The following is a 16,213-nucleotide window of genomic DNA, read 5'->3' on the forward strand; positions in this document are numbered from 1 at the left end:
CCAAGCCCCTCACGAAGACAAACACAAAGCTGGCTACAATATGCAGACTTCGGCGGACAGTAAAAAAAGCATGGGCCACATTCCTGGTACGACCACCTGATGAGCCATTATTAGAAATAATCATGAGCATGATCTCCACGCGGGGTGGGTGGCAAGGCTTTAAAGTCTACTACAAGACTGTGGCAACAAATCCTTAGTTAAACTCTGCGACGCCTGGACCAGGGACCTGGAGATGGACATCACTGATGATATAGCAGAGGCTTTGTGTATTCAGACTCGTGCAGTATCCTTCAATTCTGGTTCCGATTAATACAGTTCAAAGTGTTACACAGTAACCACTATACCACTGCCAGGCTGCCCCTTTTTTCACAACACACACACACACACCCAGTTCTGCCCCAGATATCACACAAAGTGGAATACCTCCATGTGCTCTGGAGCTGGCCTAAACTAAATGGCTACTGGTATGGGATCTGCGAGGTTATGTCACAAATGTTGAATATGTTGAATGATACTATTGAACCCCACCCTGCTGAATTGTACGTTTCATACATTCAATGGTTTACAGTGCCGCCAGTATAGACTTGTAAGCATTTGTATGCTCTTAGCTACTCGTTGATAACTACCACTGTGGATGTTCCCTACTTGCCCAACAGTGACACAATGGCTGTGTGCAGTTTCATGGGCATCCAACATGGAGGAGCCCAAAAGCAGCAAGCCCCAGGATATATGGCCCCACCCTTCCGTGATTATATGGCATCAACCCAGCATGACACCTAATTCGCCCCATCTGTATGCAATGTATTCCTTGATTTCTGTCTCCTTCTTCCCTTCCCTCTCTGCGGTCATCTTCCTCGGGCAGAATGCCCCACACACCGTCATTGAGATCTATTTGTAATAACATGTTACAGTCACTGTACTTCTGGGGCCTGCAATCAAGGCACGGCCCACCCATTGCTACACTGCCATTAAGTTAAGCTAGGGTTTCTGTTGTAATGTCAAGCACTCAAATAAAATTAAAAAAAACTCTTCTTGTAAATTCAAGTGGTGTTCTGACGACATTCTTCTTGATCGAGGAGGATGGCGGTGGTGAGGCGTTTCTATGAATTATACTGAATAACCTTTGGCCATGGTTGTTAGCACCCATCGATCTGACATTATCCCCACCCATGTGTGCATGAAAAGATGTTATGCGACCCCCCCTACTGGGGAAGAATGGGAGGGTATGTGGACTGGAGCAACATTTGGTGAAGGGGGCAGTAGAGCCTCTAGACCTTTAACTCTCCTAAACCCTCTTTGTTGACTGCTTTGAAAGGAGGAGTATTGGCTTTGGGGAATGCACCAAGAAGACAAGGAGGCTCCAAAGCTAGACTGCGAGGCCCTTATGAAGCTCTGGCTATGAAATAAACTCTAAGCATTGAAGGTGCTTCGATGGATGAAGGGTTTATTAGAAATCTGCCCTGGTGTTTTTAAGGTTTCATGCTCCTTTTTGGTGGTCTGCAACTGGTTGCCTACTGCCTTGCCAAAGAGGACAATCTTCAATAGGCATATTTATTAAAGCGGCCAAGCTTCGGGTTTGAACCCTGAATCCCGAAGCCATGAATGGTGTTTGAGCAAGGTGCCCTCAGCTATCACTCTACCAGAAGTCTCTGCTGAATCTAGAGTGTTTTGAAAAATATTCTGGGCTACTTGTTTACCTTCCGTAGAGATTTTGACTAGGTGGGACCTAACTGGTTTGGGGGGGACGAGTTGTTAGGCATTTCATCCCACTGAGTATTATTATAAATTGCAGGCAAAGTAGTATTGTTTGCTATGCGTGTCAAATATGTCCCAGAGGTGGTCACTCTCTTGCCCAGGGTATATAATATTAACATGCCCTCTAGTGTAAAGAGGGTCTGAAGGAGAAGGCCAAAAAGGTGTAAAAGCCGTAAAAAAAAAAGAAAATATTTCCTGGGGTTAACTGTATGATTAAGTGAAGGTGCAGTAAGAGATGGGGCAATTCTCTTTTTTATGGACTGCAAGAGAGTAAAAGTCTGATGGCTTTCCTCTCATTTAAAATATAATCTATAAAATCAGTGTCTTCCACCGTTTCCTTAGTTTGAATATTAAAATAATGCGCAGCCCTTTTTAACGAGTCATTGAATAAAAACTGATCATCAATGGGGGGGAAACCTGCCCGCTCTCATCCGGATCATAGTGATCGGGATCATCTGGATTATCATACCACACATCATCTACATCCCCCAGATCTTGATTGAGAAGTTTGAGTGTCAACGTAAATTTGCTCAGCAATGTCCCCAATATTATGTGTGGGAGAAGGCGGACGCCTTGGGCATTTAGCTAAAGGCTGCCCCATTTGTAAGTATATGGTCTTTTGACTAGTTGGGTACTTTTCCATAAAAGTTACTAAGGAAGAGACATTGTTCATAGTGTCCTTGAAAACGTTCTTTAGACCAGGTACCGGTCTTGGCGTGTTTCGGGTAGAGGGAACACAATAGGTTCAGGGTCCTCCCTATGCCTTTTCTTTTGAAGGGATTGAGATAAAGGGGAGGTAGTCCTAGTATATTCTGGCACCATTATTGGGAGAGTAGGTGTGTGAAAGATATGTTCCTGAGACTTTTTATGTGTTTTTCCTTGCTAGAATGAGTTGTGTGGGATTTCGACACGTGTTTCAGTGTTTGTGAAACATCCACTGAGGGACTTTGATGCACATCCACTGGCGCCTGTTCAGTGTTTTCGCCTTGCGCTAGACGCGGGTGTGGAAGCGCAGAGGGCTTATGGTCGGTAGGCCGTGATATGCCTTTCGCCGGCGTGCAGTCTTCTTTCGATGCATCCGGTGAAGAACGGCTCGGGGATGTGTGCGAGTGTCTTTGTGCCCAGTAATCTTCCCCATAGCATCGTGCTGCGACTGCCTTTCAGGGCTGGGACGGACACATGGGAGACGTAAGGTTCCCTTGAAAAATATTCGGCTTCCGAAACTGAGCCACCACTGCCTTGGCCTTCCAGGTACAACTCCCAAAAAGGTGCCAGTTGCGGTCTCAGACTTGGCCATCACAGTGTGGTGAGTCGTTCTTTAAGAGTTTGGGGCCTAAATAACTTGCACGACACCACTCTGGGTGGTCTCGGGGAAAGCCTTGGTTGCACACTCGATGGGTGTCTTACCACTGGTACTTTCTGTTGCAAGAAAGACAGAATTTAAAATGAGTCTCTCCACTGCAAAATTTTTGTGAAAAGGCAGCCAGACAAAGGCAGTATATATGGGAAGTGGAAGTATGCATTCTTTATAAAGGTAATCAGTCCCCCCCCACTCTCCCTACTGCAAAGCCAAAGACTGGTGTCGGCAGAAGCCTGTCGAAGAGTCAAAGGATTCACCAGATTCAGCAGTTGGAAGGTCTTCAGTATGTTCATCGAAATGTGAGTCGAACTGCGATCGTCAGAAGAAGTTAAAGTTATAATTAATAACTAACTCTGAAAAGTAATAGTGCTACAGACTCTGTCTGACCACAATGGTGGAAAAAAAAAACAATCTGTGGGACCTTGACGCGTGACATCACACTCAGGATAATATTACAAACGCCCAGTCAATGTCCCTTTTCGAACTTCGAAAACACCATGTGCAATACCCCTCACCTACCACTAGATGTCGGCCTATGCAAAGCACGTGATTCTAAGCAGATCCACAAGCCTCAGAAACAAATATACACACATATATGAATTAAAATACATACAAATATTACTTTCAAGGCTCTATGACAACTTGGATGCACTCTACGGATGGCGCAATGAAAGGAAAAACATGAAGTAAACCTCCAAGACTCTCAACAGAGTGGATCTCCCACGTGCAGCCCTGGAGAGAGTCCACCACAGAATTAAGTAATTGCCAGGCAGTGTTCTATGTGGAAACAGAAAACACACACATTGAAAAGCAAAACACTATGTCATTTCATCCTCAGTTTGGTACAAGTGTGTCTTTCTTCGAAAGGTTACAGGGTATGCCCCCTCACCGTCCGTCCGCGCTGAAAGAGCATGCAAGCTTGGGTCGATCACACTTTGCTGCCTACTCCAATCCCTGGCCACCTATTAGACCTGCAGAGTTAAGCTTTTATCATTACATCACCCTTCACCTTATCCCAATGATCATTGTGCATATGATACAATCCCCCGCTCTATTACCACCCCCAGAAACAGAAAGATGCGTTTACTTACGTGAATTGTGCATGGCCAAACTTTGAATAACAAACACTTGACCATGTAATTACGCCAATGTGTCATTCAGTGTTTTTTAGTTAGGTACACCACCAAACATAGTGCAAAACAAAGTCCATTATCGTGACGTGCACGCGGATGCGATAGCAGCGTAACATTCACATCCAAAGCCATCTATGAAGTGTGTTTAAGAAACACGCGTGTTTAATACTAGGTGATGCAAGTTTGTTGAATGATCGTATCGTGCCTTCATATTAATGAAGCTTAGGGTCTTACTGATAACCACCATTACATTATGTTAACAGATACAATTATGTGCTTGAAGGCTACACAATACATACACACACCAGTTAGCCGTGCTGCAAGGGAATACTGGCTATAATTAAGGTAGATGCTAGATTTGAAAAAAAAGGGGATATTTGAAGCCAGCAAAGCTCTCCCTTGGCGACAGCTCTATTGGTTTTTTGAGAAGTTGTTTTTGCTACTCGTTTAAGAAGAAAACGTTGTCAGCATGAGTGGTTCCCATAGAATTGTGTGGCTACTACACAAACAAGTTGCAGACGAATAGAGATATGAGAAAATGTTACTCAAATGCGCCAACTTCAATAATTTTATAAAAATATACGTGGGTGAGTCAAAATAAGCATCCAATTAATAGTATTTAGCTTGAGTCCATATTCATAGTATGAAGGAAAGAAAAATGGAACCAATCCAAGAATGTTGATGCTCTCAAAAAAATTCTTTCATTGAAAAAACAAAATGATAATATTCTTTGGGCCTCATTACGACCCTGGCGCTAAGTGAAAAACGATGGCGGTAAATGGTTACCGCCATCGTTTTCCGCCAGGTCCGATCATGACCCGTGACCGTTAACTACGATGCCATTAGCGGCATCGTAGTTAACGCTGGCGCTAACTGCGCCAAGGGTGCGCGCACGCGACCGGCCACACCGTACTTAACGCCATGGCGGAAAGGCACGCAAATGCCGACCCAAGCGGACATGCACCTAACGCCATCAACCAGCCCGTTAAGTACCTTACCGCCATGGTGCAAATAACGCCATCGCGAACCAACCGTAAAGGGCCATGTTAAGTGAATGCAGCTGCCACAGGTGCACAGAAACAGCACAGGTGAAGGCAATACAGACTCAGGGAAGCACAAAAAGAGCACACCCCACCCCTTCCCACACCCAGTCACACTCCACAATGATGCCAATACGACTAGCAATGTTGGGGCTGGAGGACCTGATAGCAATGCATGTGCTACAACAGCAACAACAACAACAACAACAACAGGCAGCACAGAGGAGGAGAAGGAGGGCAAGGCAGGCCCAGCAAGCCCCACCAGCACAGCCAGTGCCACCACGCAGGCAGCCCCCAATCCCACGCATCAGAACCAATCTATTCAACCTCACTGCTGAGCAGATCCACACCCTGTACCGTTTGGACCGGGACACCATCACCGCCATCGTAGACATGACACACAACGACATCGTCAGCATGATAGAAAGTCCAACCGCCATCCCCCCCCTACTAAAGGTAGTGTCTGTACTCCACTTCCTGGCCACAGGCACCTACCAGCACACAGTGGGGCACCTGCATGGCATTTCACAACCATTATTCTCACGAACACTCATCCAAGTGCTCGATGCCCTCCTCAAGCACACAGACGACCACATCTCATTACCACGGACTGCCCAGGAGATTGCAAACACCAAAGTGGGTTTCCATGCACTAGCCGGCATACCCGGTTGCATTGGTGCCATCGACTGCACCCATGTGGAATTGGTGGTTCCACGTGCCATGGAGGTACCGTACCGCAACCGGAAACAGTTCCACTCAATCAACGTGCAAATGGTCTGTGACTCCAACAAGATCATCACACATTGTTGTGCCCGATTCCCCGGATCAACCCATGATTCACTGGTCCTGAGGAACTCCACAATACCACGCTACATGGAGCGACATGCAGGCCCAAGATCCTGGCTACTCGGTGAGTCCAATGTCATGGAAGTGGGCAGGTGAATGACGTACCGATGCATACTCCACCTGGCAGAAAGGGGGGGGGATGATGCATACTCCACCTGGCAGAAAGGGGGGGGGATGATGCATACTCCACCTGGCAGAAAGGGGGGGGGTGATGCATACTCCACCTGGCAGAAAGGGGGGGGGGATGATGCATACTCCACCTGGCAGAAAGGGGGGGGGGTGATGCATACTCCACCTGGCAGAAAGGGGGGGGGATGATGCATACTCCACCTGGCTGTGAGTAACACAGAGAACGGAGACAGCGGATGGGCACTCACAATGCACACAACCCCTCTGCATACATTGGGTGATGGCATGCAAAACAGGCCATGGGAGCCATGAGCATATACTGGTTGCATTGTGTGAATCAATCAGTGCATGTAGAAGTGAGCCAAAGTAACAGTTGGATGCGAGCCATGGCGGAACACCATGTTTCTGATCAGACAACATGACTGACACATACATTCTCGCCTACATACAGGTGATGCAGGCTATCCCCTGAAGAGGTGGCTCCTTACACCAGTCCGGAACCCGCAGAACCAGCACGAGGAGGACTTCACCCGTGCACATACACGTACTCGTGTGGTCATAGAGCAGACATTCGGACTATTGAAGGCACGGTTCCGAAGCCTCAGCAGGTCTGGTGGCGCACTCCTGTATGGCCATGAGAAGGTGGCAAAGATCGTCATGGCATGTGTCATGCTACACAATATGTGCGTCAGACGGAATGTACCCCTGCCCCCTGACGCAGAACTGCAACCACCTGACGATGAGGATGAGGAGGGTGCAGATGGGGCGGCACCCCATGGAGGAGGCGATGCACAGGAGGGGCGTGCAATGCGCCAAAGTATCATCGACCACTGCTTCTAGCACACACGGCTGGTGTTTATCACATGGAGACTGCACTTGGGGCACTGTGTGTCTCTGGGACATGCACACTGTGGACTGTACACCAATAAAGCACACATACGCAATGAAAATGTCCACACATTTCATTTTTTGAAAGAATAAAGTGTATTGAAACTATGAACTGTCGTGTCACACCCCCTCCCACCTCCCCCCTGCACACCCCAACACACCCCCTCCCACCTCCCCCCTGCACACCCCAACACACACCCTCTAGGTGTCAACAGATGCCTGTGACAGTGGCCACAGGCTGTTACAAGCCCCCTCTCCCGGCCCCCGGGGCACCCCTGGCTGTGGAGCGCAGGTTACGACCGGAACGTCGCACGGGGCTGCTCTGCGCAGAACTGGCAGTGGAGGATGTCCCTGGCTGCCCCTGTGCATGCACGTCCTGTCGTGTGTGGGTGAGGCCAGTGACCGCACGACGCAAGGCCGCAAGTTCTGCACAGATGTCCCTGGACATGGCCTGCATGGCATCCCTCAGGGTGGCAGTGCTCTGCGCCACTTCGGCCCTTAGGGTCTCCGTGGCCTGTTCAATGCTAGACCTAGCCCCCACACATTCCGCGGCATGCTCATCCAGCATTGCGGACAGTTGATGCTGCCGTTGAGTGATGTCCTGGAGGGACTGCTGGCCGTGCTGGCCCATGGCCAGTGCTGGTGGAGTGATGGAGGGGCTGCTCCCCTCCTGTGGAGTGTGGACAGGGCATGGGGTGGATGGCCACTCCTCTACCTCTGTGTGCCCTTGTGTGTGACCCTCATGGGGGCTGGCGTCTGAGAAACAGGGGGAATGTAGTAGGTCAGTGGGGCTTCTGACCTCGTGCTCCATGTCCGAGTCTGAACATGCAGCTGTTGCAGCTGTCTCCCCGATGTTGCTGCTGGCCGCTGACCCCCTGCCTCCTGTGGCAGGCAATGTCGGTGGAGGTGGAGCAGCTGCTGCTGGCCTGCTGCCAACAGGGGTGCTTGCCGGTGGGACCTCCGGTATGCCTGCAGTGGGACCTGCTTGTTGTGGGGTCTGCCTCACTGCAGCTGAGGTTGAGGGTGCAGGGCCGTTGTTGATGGCCTTCTTGGCTCTCTTTGGCGCAGGGGTGTCCTGCTCCTCTGGGTGTGAATCTGTGCCTGTGGTGGAGCAAAGGAGGGAGGGCGTTATTGATGGGTCTGCGTACTTTGGAATGAAATGTTTGACATTATTGTGGTCAGTGGATGAGGAAGATTTCAGGCAGTGCCATGCAGGTTGTCTCCTTTTGGTGTGGTATGTGGATGCAGGTATGCGGGTGCCAGCAGTGTATGCAGGGTGGTGCTCGCATGTGGCTATGGGCAGTGTTGATATGTGTTGCATTTACACTCTAGGGCAACCTTGTGCTACACATGATTGGACTGCTGTGACTATGGCATGTCTTGTTTGAGGCACCTACCTTCATCGCCTGATGTCGGGGCTCCCCTTTCCATCCCTCCAACGCCTTCAATGGATTCCATGCCAATCGTGGTTGCACAGATCTCCTCCCACGGTTGGAGTTTCAGGGGGGATTCCGACCCTCCACCGGTACCCAGGGCAAGGTTGCGGTTTGCTGAGATGACGGCTCTGACCCGTATGCGTAGGTCATCCCAGCGCTTCCTGCACTGCTGTGGGGTGCGGGGTACGGTCCCCACCGCGCTGACGCGCTCAGCCACCAGGGCCCAGATGGCCTTCTTTTTCCCGATCGCTGTCCTGGTCATGTCCGGGGAGAAAACGACACCTGCGTTGTCTTGCAGGGTCTCCGCAAGCATGCAGAGTTCCTCCCGGCTGAATCTCTCCTGGCGCTGGCGGTCACATGCCTTTTTCACAGATTTAGGCATTTTCGGGTACTTGGATGGGTGGGTGGTTGGTTGGTTGGGACATGTGTCAGGGTTGGGTCTGGTGTTGTTTGGTAGGATGGCGATGGATTGTGTTTTTCAAGATGGCCGACGGGCTGTTTCCCGTTCCGGCGCGATGACGCTATTTCCGGTTCGACTTTTTACGGCCGCCGCTAATTACGGCCGCCGCTATTTACGGCCGCCGCTACTTACGGTGGCCGCTACTTACGGTGGCGGAAGTGCACCTTGCTCGCTTAACGATGCCGGTAGGGGCCTTTTCCGCAATGGCGTTAATTGCATTGCCGCCATGGCGTAATGCTCGTGCGCGATGGGTCGTAATGTGGCGCTCATTACGCCATCGTCCCACGGCGTAAACGCTCATTACGCCATGGCGGTAATGACGGGCGATTACCGCCGGGGTCGTAATGAGGCCCTTTGTAATGATAATAATATTCTTTGTGTTAATATCACACCTCGTAGTATCCAAATCAGGTTTCACTCAAGTTTTGAAGATGAACACAATTTTGTGTTCGTACAGAACAAGCTTAAAAAATAATAGTGTATTCTGTATTGTATTTGATTAAATTCCCCATAATTGGTTGACAAACACGTTTCAAATGTCCTATTTGCGGCAATAACACCTACCTCAAACCCGACTTTACTTTGCCTGGAGTGAAGAGTCTATGGGGTACTTGAAAAAAAAATAAACAAGACTTCATTGGCATTTCAGTGCACAAGACTCATAGGGGACAAAAAAAATGCGAGCTATCTCGATAAATCTCATTTGAATGCACTAAACCAACAATGTTAATCCTGTGGCCACCGGACCGAGCATGGCCCAACAACACGAGTCTACCGGGAAGGGCAGCCTTGGGGGACATTAAGAGAGTGGCCGACAGACAAGAGACAAGATAGGGCAGACACAATGAAGTATGGGGTAAACAACTACCAGGCGTCAAGACATTTTGAGCAACGTCCAATCACTTATTCTTGCTTTTCAAGGGCAGACACTGAGACCAGCAGCTTGAGGAGGACCACGGCCATCGAATTGGACTAGGCAAGCAGGTGCACTGCCAGACTTAGAGTCTCGCTCATAGTAACCCAAGTAACAATGTGTTGTTGATAAATGGGACAGAGAACACCTTTTTCCATATTACAATAGCCACTTGCAGCGCTAGGCATGTTCAACCGCTCCCTCATGTCAAGTGACCCATGAATATTTGCCCTTTAAGAATGCGGCAAGGCAAGCCTGGTAAAGGGTTTATCGGGGGGTGGAAGTGGTGAACCGTTACTTAAACGTTTCCAGCAGAAGCAGTTTGTGCTCAATGGTCGTTTTCAATTTTCAAGAGATTCACAATGAAAACAACCTTTTTCTATTTCAAGTGAGAACACAATGGAAATGGAAACATTTTTTAACATGCCCAAGTGCCCTTTGAGACCTGCCAGTCCAAGTTACAGCAGTGTAGCATGATATTGGGCCCTCCCTCACAGTGCCCAATGTCTCTATATTGCATTGCCTAAAACAAAGGTGGTTTGCGTTTCCCTCGAACACACGTCTAATCAGCACATAACAATGTATGGTAATGTCCACTTTCTCTTGCTTCTTATCGCTGTGGATAAAACGCCATTGCTCGTCCGGATGTATAGCCATCCTGGCGTGCTGGCATTTATTTAATTGTGCACTGAGTGGCGGTACTTATCCTTAAACAGGTCCTTCACTACAGGTCCTGTACATTGTTCAGATTTCTGCATCAACCTAGTGACAAGGAGTTCCAAGCAACAAAGGCTGCAGAGTGCGAGACTGCAGCTGCTGGGTCAAGTCTCCCAATTGTATGCTATACAGAGCCGGGCTGCAATTTGAGTGTGGACCGTGGCCATCGCTTCCAAACCAAAAGGCATGGGCATAGGTACTGTAGGTGTTGGAATTACCTCTGGAATCAGGCCTTTGAACTAGGACCCCTCCGGTCTGATCTTATCACTTCAATTGGCACACGGGGTGCGGCCAATCGGATTGCGGGCTGTAACCTGTAATCTCAGCATGCGTTCCATGGAAGATGCAGGCATTGTCACCTGCCACGGCCTGCCATCTTGCTTCTGTACGAGCCCCGCCTCCTATAACCATGGCAGTCATTTTGGTTAAGTATTTTTATTCAGTCAATGGGACGTGCGCGGCGTCCCGTTGAATGAAAATACAATTTTCTTAAGCACCCCGGGTTACCGCTTTCGTAACCTGGGGTGTTAATAGCGATTCCTCTCCTCCCCCCCCCCTGCCGCTCCAAGGGCTGGAACGGGGTGTAACGGCCCGGTGCCCTCGTTATAGGCCCCCACTTCACTCGGGCTATAACCCCTCTGTTTCAGCCCTTGGAACTAGGGGGTTAACGCTATATTCAAACATCCCTTCGGGAGAGATATTGGGGTATACGCACAGTGAAAGAACCAAGAATGCAAATAGCAAAAGGGCCCATGTATGTCACCTACTTGGGACAGAGGGTGGTGAAAAAGTTTAATTGGAGCAGGCAGTGTAGACTACCAAGATTGGCGCCTTTGTAGTTATGGTCCAGGCCATGTAAAGTTCTAGTAAGGATCCCAACCCGGATGAAAAAGCGAGGAAACAGAAGGTAAATAGGACTTTAATCTAGATCCCAGGTTCTTTGTCATGGAATCAGACATTCCTTTTCCCCAACGCTGGATGGAAAGCACATCCCACTGAACTCGCTATGGGCAACTGGGGGGCCAGTACTGTTCAAAAATACCCATGGCACCATCTTCCAAAAGCATTGTGGGGCCTCTTGGTCCCTCCATGAATCTCCCAATGAGGATTAGAGTCCTCAAGTATATTGTTAACAACTGCCCATTGGCCCAACTAGGTCAATAAACACCTGCCAAACATCTTAAAATTAGTGTTCAATAAGGAGATGGGCCTATATGGGGCCGGTAAGGATCTGTCAGCCTTTTAAAAAGTCAGGACAATAGTAGACCTTCTCCAAATAGTATGTATGGTTTGGGTGGTGATCACTGCATTAAATAGAATGGTTAGTAACGGCCCACACAGCTCCACTAAATCACAGTACAGGTCTGCAGGAATCCCATCTGGGCCAGGAGAGCGATTAAGGGCTTGAGATTTGATCGCTTGTGTAACTCAACAAGTGAAAAGGAGTACCTGGGTCATCAGCTGGTAAGATAGCTCAGCAGGTTGAGCGCTTGCTGCTACGATCTATTTGCGATCTGCAGGTCGCAGGTTTGAATTCTGGCAAAGGCCAACTCTTCCGGTCATCCTTCCGAGATCGATAAATGAGTACGAACTTCGGTTGGTATGACCATGATGTATGTGAATATGTTCTGTGCACAGCGCTTAGGCGTAAGCGCTATATAACTAACAGACCCCTATCATTAACCTTGCGCAGAACAAGGATGAAAGCTTTCCCCTTTTTGAATTCTGTCTCACGTGGAAGGTAATCCTCCTAAACTGCATGCTATTTAGTTGAATTCCCTTATCGCAATGGAAGGGACTTATGATGCCTTTATGGCAGACAGATTCCACGCCGATAATCCAATCTGATCACTTCGTTCCTCAGCCACAGTTCTGCTGATGATGTATTGAATACATTGCAAGCGACAGAAAGTAACTCCAGCTGATCACGCCTAGACTCCATTGCAAGTGACAGAAAGGAATTCCCATTCCTTTCTAGCAGCAAAAATGTAGTACACTGCCACTTGAAACCAGAGGCATTACCCATCACCTGGCTTTTTAGACAAAATCTCTGAAGACGGACCATGACGAAATTTACAAATAGAGAAGCTCAATCTACTCGAGTGCCAGAATGCCTTTATTGTGTGACCTTTGTGCTTAGGGAATTCATAAAACAGACCCACAAGTCTGGAACAAGGCAGCCCAACCTAGCCCTGCAACAGTGCATTGGCAACATAGTGGAGGGGGTGCCTTGTTGTATGGCTCACTGAACATTTTGAACACTGCATAGTTCAGCGGGTAGCGATCTTCAAGCAAGGACATACTATAGAATGCTCCCTCTCGCTACCGTCTTCAAAGGAACATAATTCTACATGTCGCTGCAGGGGATGGGGTGCATAGAGAAAGGGCCAACCAGATTGTCGCCCGAGTGTCAACGCTACTGCAACTCCGATTTTTCATATTCAGGCAAGCGTGTTCTCGTAAGGCCATGTTCAAGGTTATGGCTTGCTAGACTGGGCATTTCTTTAAGGGCACAAGGGGATAAAACTCCATGTGACGTGATCCATGATCCTGCGCCTTGTTGTAAAAAAAGTCTACACACTGGTCAACTTGTTGCCCAACACAGCGTCTAAATACGGTGAGAAAGCGGCAGTGTTCACCATCCAATTCCAACCACCAAAACACAAATTTCTAAAAGGTTCAGTCTTAGGAGGGAAAAAGTCCAAGCTATGCAACAGACTGCATGCTCGGCGCATGATTGGGGGATCGAGCTCCAAGTAGGGGAAGACAAATGCTCTCCTGAGGCAATATATAGTTTTCAACCAGGCATCATGATGTAAAATGAACATGTGCAGTAGGCAAGTGGGCAATACAAACCACTGCTCTAGGGCAGTCTTCAGGATATTTGCTTAGAACGCTGTGAACCCTCCCATGTGATGTATTGTTATGGCACTGTATGCTTGGGCAAAATTTGAGCCACTGGTGATGTGGCCACCAAAACTACCTGCAAGACTCACATGAGGCCTCATTAGTGTCTCACGTGCTAGTAAGCCTCCCCACCCTCTCATATTGATAACTCTCCCCCTCTTCATCCCAGCAGTGCTCTCCTATTTCTATATTTATTTTCTGTTTTTAAGTCACTTTGATCCCAATACATCTCATATTTGTCCGTTTTTCTTTTGACAATGCCATCCTTTGTGAACAAATCTTCATGTTTGTATGCACTTCGTTTATAACTGTGCTTGGCTGCCTCAAACCCAAACTACTGCTGCACCTCAAAAGCATGGCATATAACAAAGTGTTCACATTACGCAGATATATATAGCTTCCCTACTGGCGCCTCCAGAACATCAGTGAATTCAGTGCTACAGAGAACCGCAAACTACAATAATCCAATACAGCTCAATGGTCAATCTACTATTTTCTAGGGAAGGGATGCCACTGCTTGAACCCTCCGATACCTAGAACTTAATTATGTCAAACCAGTGCATGATAGCATCGACGGACACATTAAGGGACTGACCTATGGTTCTAGTTGGTAATATTTTCTCACTCATGTACAGAGAAGCCTTAATGTTTTTTTGTTTTGTTATTGGATAGTTTCTTTTGAGGCATTCCATATTGAATGATACAAAAACAACTGAGCAAAGTAACAGAAAACAAGTGCAGCTACTTCCACTCAAACACTACTAAAGGAGGCTCCAAAGCAGCAAACAAAACGTCAAATACATTTGAAAAAGGCATGAACAAATCCAACACCCAGCAGATATGTATACCAATTACTGAAGCATTCTGTTGTGAAAGTGAACTACGGCTTACCTGATTTAATTCTTCATCATTGGCTATGGCAAGTAGGATGTGTCTTGGAGTAACTCGCCCTTTCTTGTTGTCTCTTGCAGCATTTCCAGCCAATTCCAAAACTTCCGCTAACACGAAAAACATGAAAAAGTACATTAGCGAGGACATTTGACAATTTAATTCTGCTCCTATCAGTTTCTTAACGATATATTTTGTCTCAATTTGAAATCATCGCCTGCTAGCACCGTGGAAACACATGTTAATGAATTTTTAGATATCCAGGTCCACAGACAGTAATTTGGCAGTTATGTTTCTTTGGCTATGTTATATAGCACCAACAAACCTCCTTTTGATGGCTTCAAAGAGCTCAGACATTTTGAAGATCGTGACAATGTCACACGCTGGATACTGGAGGAAACAAGTAGCCTGTGAGACTGGGATCACCTACTGATCCATGATTCAGGCCCCAAAGAGGGTATACAAAGGATTTCCACAGGCCCCCACTTCATCCCCAGCCTGCTGTGAAAAATCATTTCTACCAACAGTCTCCCCTACTGCATAGGAAACATAGGTTTACTGATAAATGCCCAGAAAGGGAGAAGGAGAAGCAGGCATCACACTGCCCCACTCACGAAAGCATCCTCAAGTAAGTGTTAAAGACTCGAATCAAGCAGTCCCACTAAGTCAGTGCCTTGTCTGGGATTGCTCAAGGGAAGCCCTTATTTATATATGTTTATATCCAGTTTGTGTACTCTGGATGACAACCCTTATATAACACCCCTCTCTTAGAATTCCCCTGACCCCACTGAGCCAAGAAGTAAGTTTGTTTTGCAAATTTAAAAGGTTTGAGAATTAAATAAACATATACATATATAAAAAAAAAAAAAAATATATATATATATATATATATATATATATATAATTCTCAAATAAACCTTTTAAATATATATCACACTTTTATAATAAATTACTAATTGATATCACACTTAGACATATGACAGTGAGTGATCAACAATGGATGATGTGATACTAGCACACTGGGTAATTACTTAGGAGTAGTATAGAGAATAAGGTAGCTGAGAATGCTTTATATGGTACAAGGAAATGCAAGGTGGAAAAGAAGCAACACAGGAATAAACTTGATATGATTTCAGCAATACATAATATAATCACGTTTCCCCTTTTGGCAATTCACCCCCCCCCTCTATGCAATGTAAGGAGGTGGAAGTGACACACACACAGTCTTCAGGAATCTAACCACAGTACAATACGAATTCAGTTTCCCCCTAGCAAGCTTAGAGAAACAGGGATGATTTTAAACACAGGCAAAGTACTTTAAAAGGTAGTATGCAAAGAAGGGAAAAATATGCTAACATTATTTTAATTCCCTCTAGAGGTTCAGGGTGGGTGACAGCTACTTTGTATTAGTTCAGGATCACTTTAGCAATGCTCTATGAATGATTGTCAGGTGGCAAACGAATTTCAGCAAAGGAAAGCAAGGAGCTGCTATTTTGCCAAGTGAAGAAATTGAGCCAAATCGCAATTCGCGGCAATTTTTCCGAGTGCGTCGAGCGCGATTACAGAAAAAGTATACTGAATAGAAAGTCGGTTCTGGGTTCGTTGGAAAGCCCAGAATCTTAGCTTAAATATTTTGTTCCTAGGACAAACGGTTCCGGAGATACGGACGATTTCGTGAAGGTAGATTCTCAAAAGAAAAGTCAAGCTCAGAATGACAGATGACAGTTTTCAGGTTTGAGAT

General features: G+C 47.2%; 1 protein-coding gene across 4 annotated transcripts in view; it reads right to left on the bottom strand.

The window, feature by feature from the left end:
- MACROH2A1 (macroH2A.1 histone) overlaps window positions 1-16,213 on the bottom strand; it is a 350,602-nt gene that overhangs the window by 215,543 nt on the left and 118,846 nt on the right. For all 4 annotated transcript variants that reach the window (XM_069652584.1, XM_069652583.1, XM_069652585.1 and 1 more), the window contains exon 3: window positions 14,476-14,582. In XM_069652584.1, coding sequence (XP_069508685.1) covers window positions 14,476-14,582 — 107 coding nt within the window. The remainder of the gene's footprint in view (window positions 1-14,475; window positions 14,583-16,213) is intronic.

This window comes from Ambystoma mexicanum, chromosome 3p, assembly GCF_040938575.1.
Source record: "Ambystoma mexicanum isolate Mex_15411 chromosome 3p, UKY_AmexF1_1, whole genome shotgun sequence".
NCBI lineage: Eukaryota > Metazoa > Chordata > Amphibia > Caudata > Ambystomatidae > Ambystoma > Ambystoma mexicanum.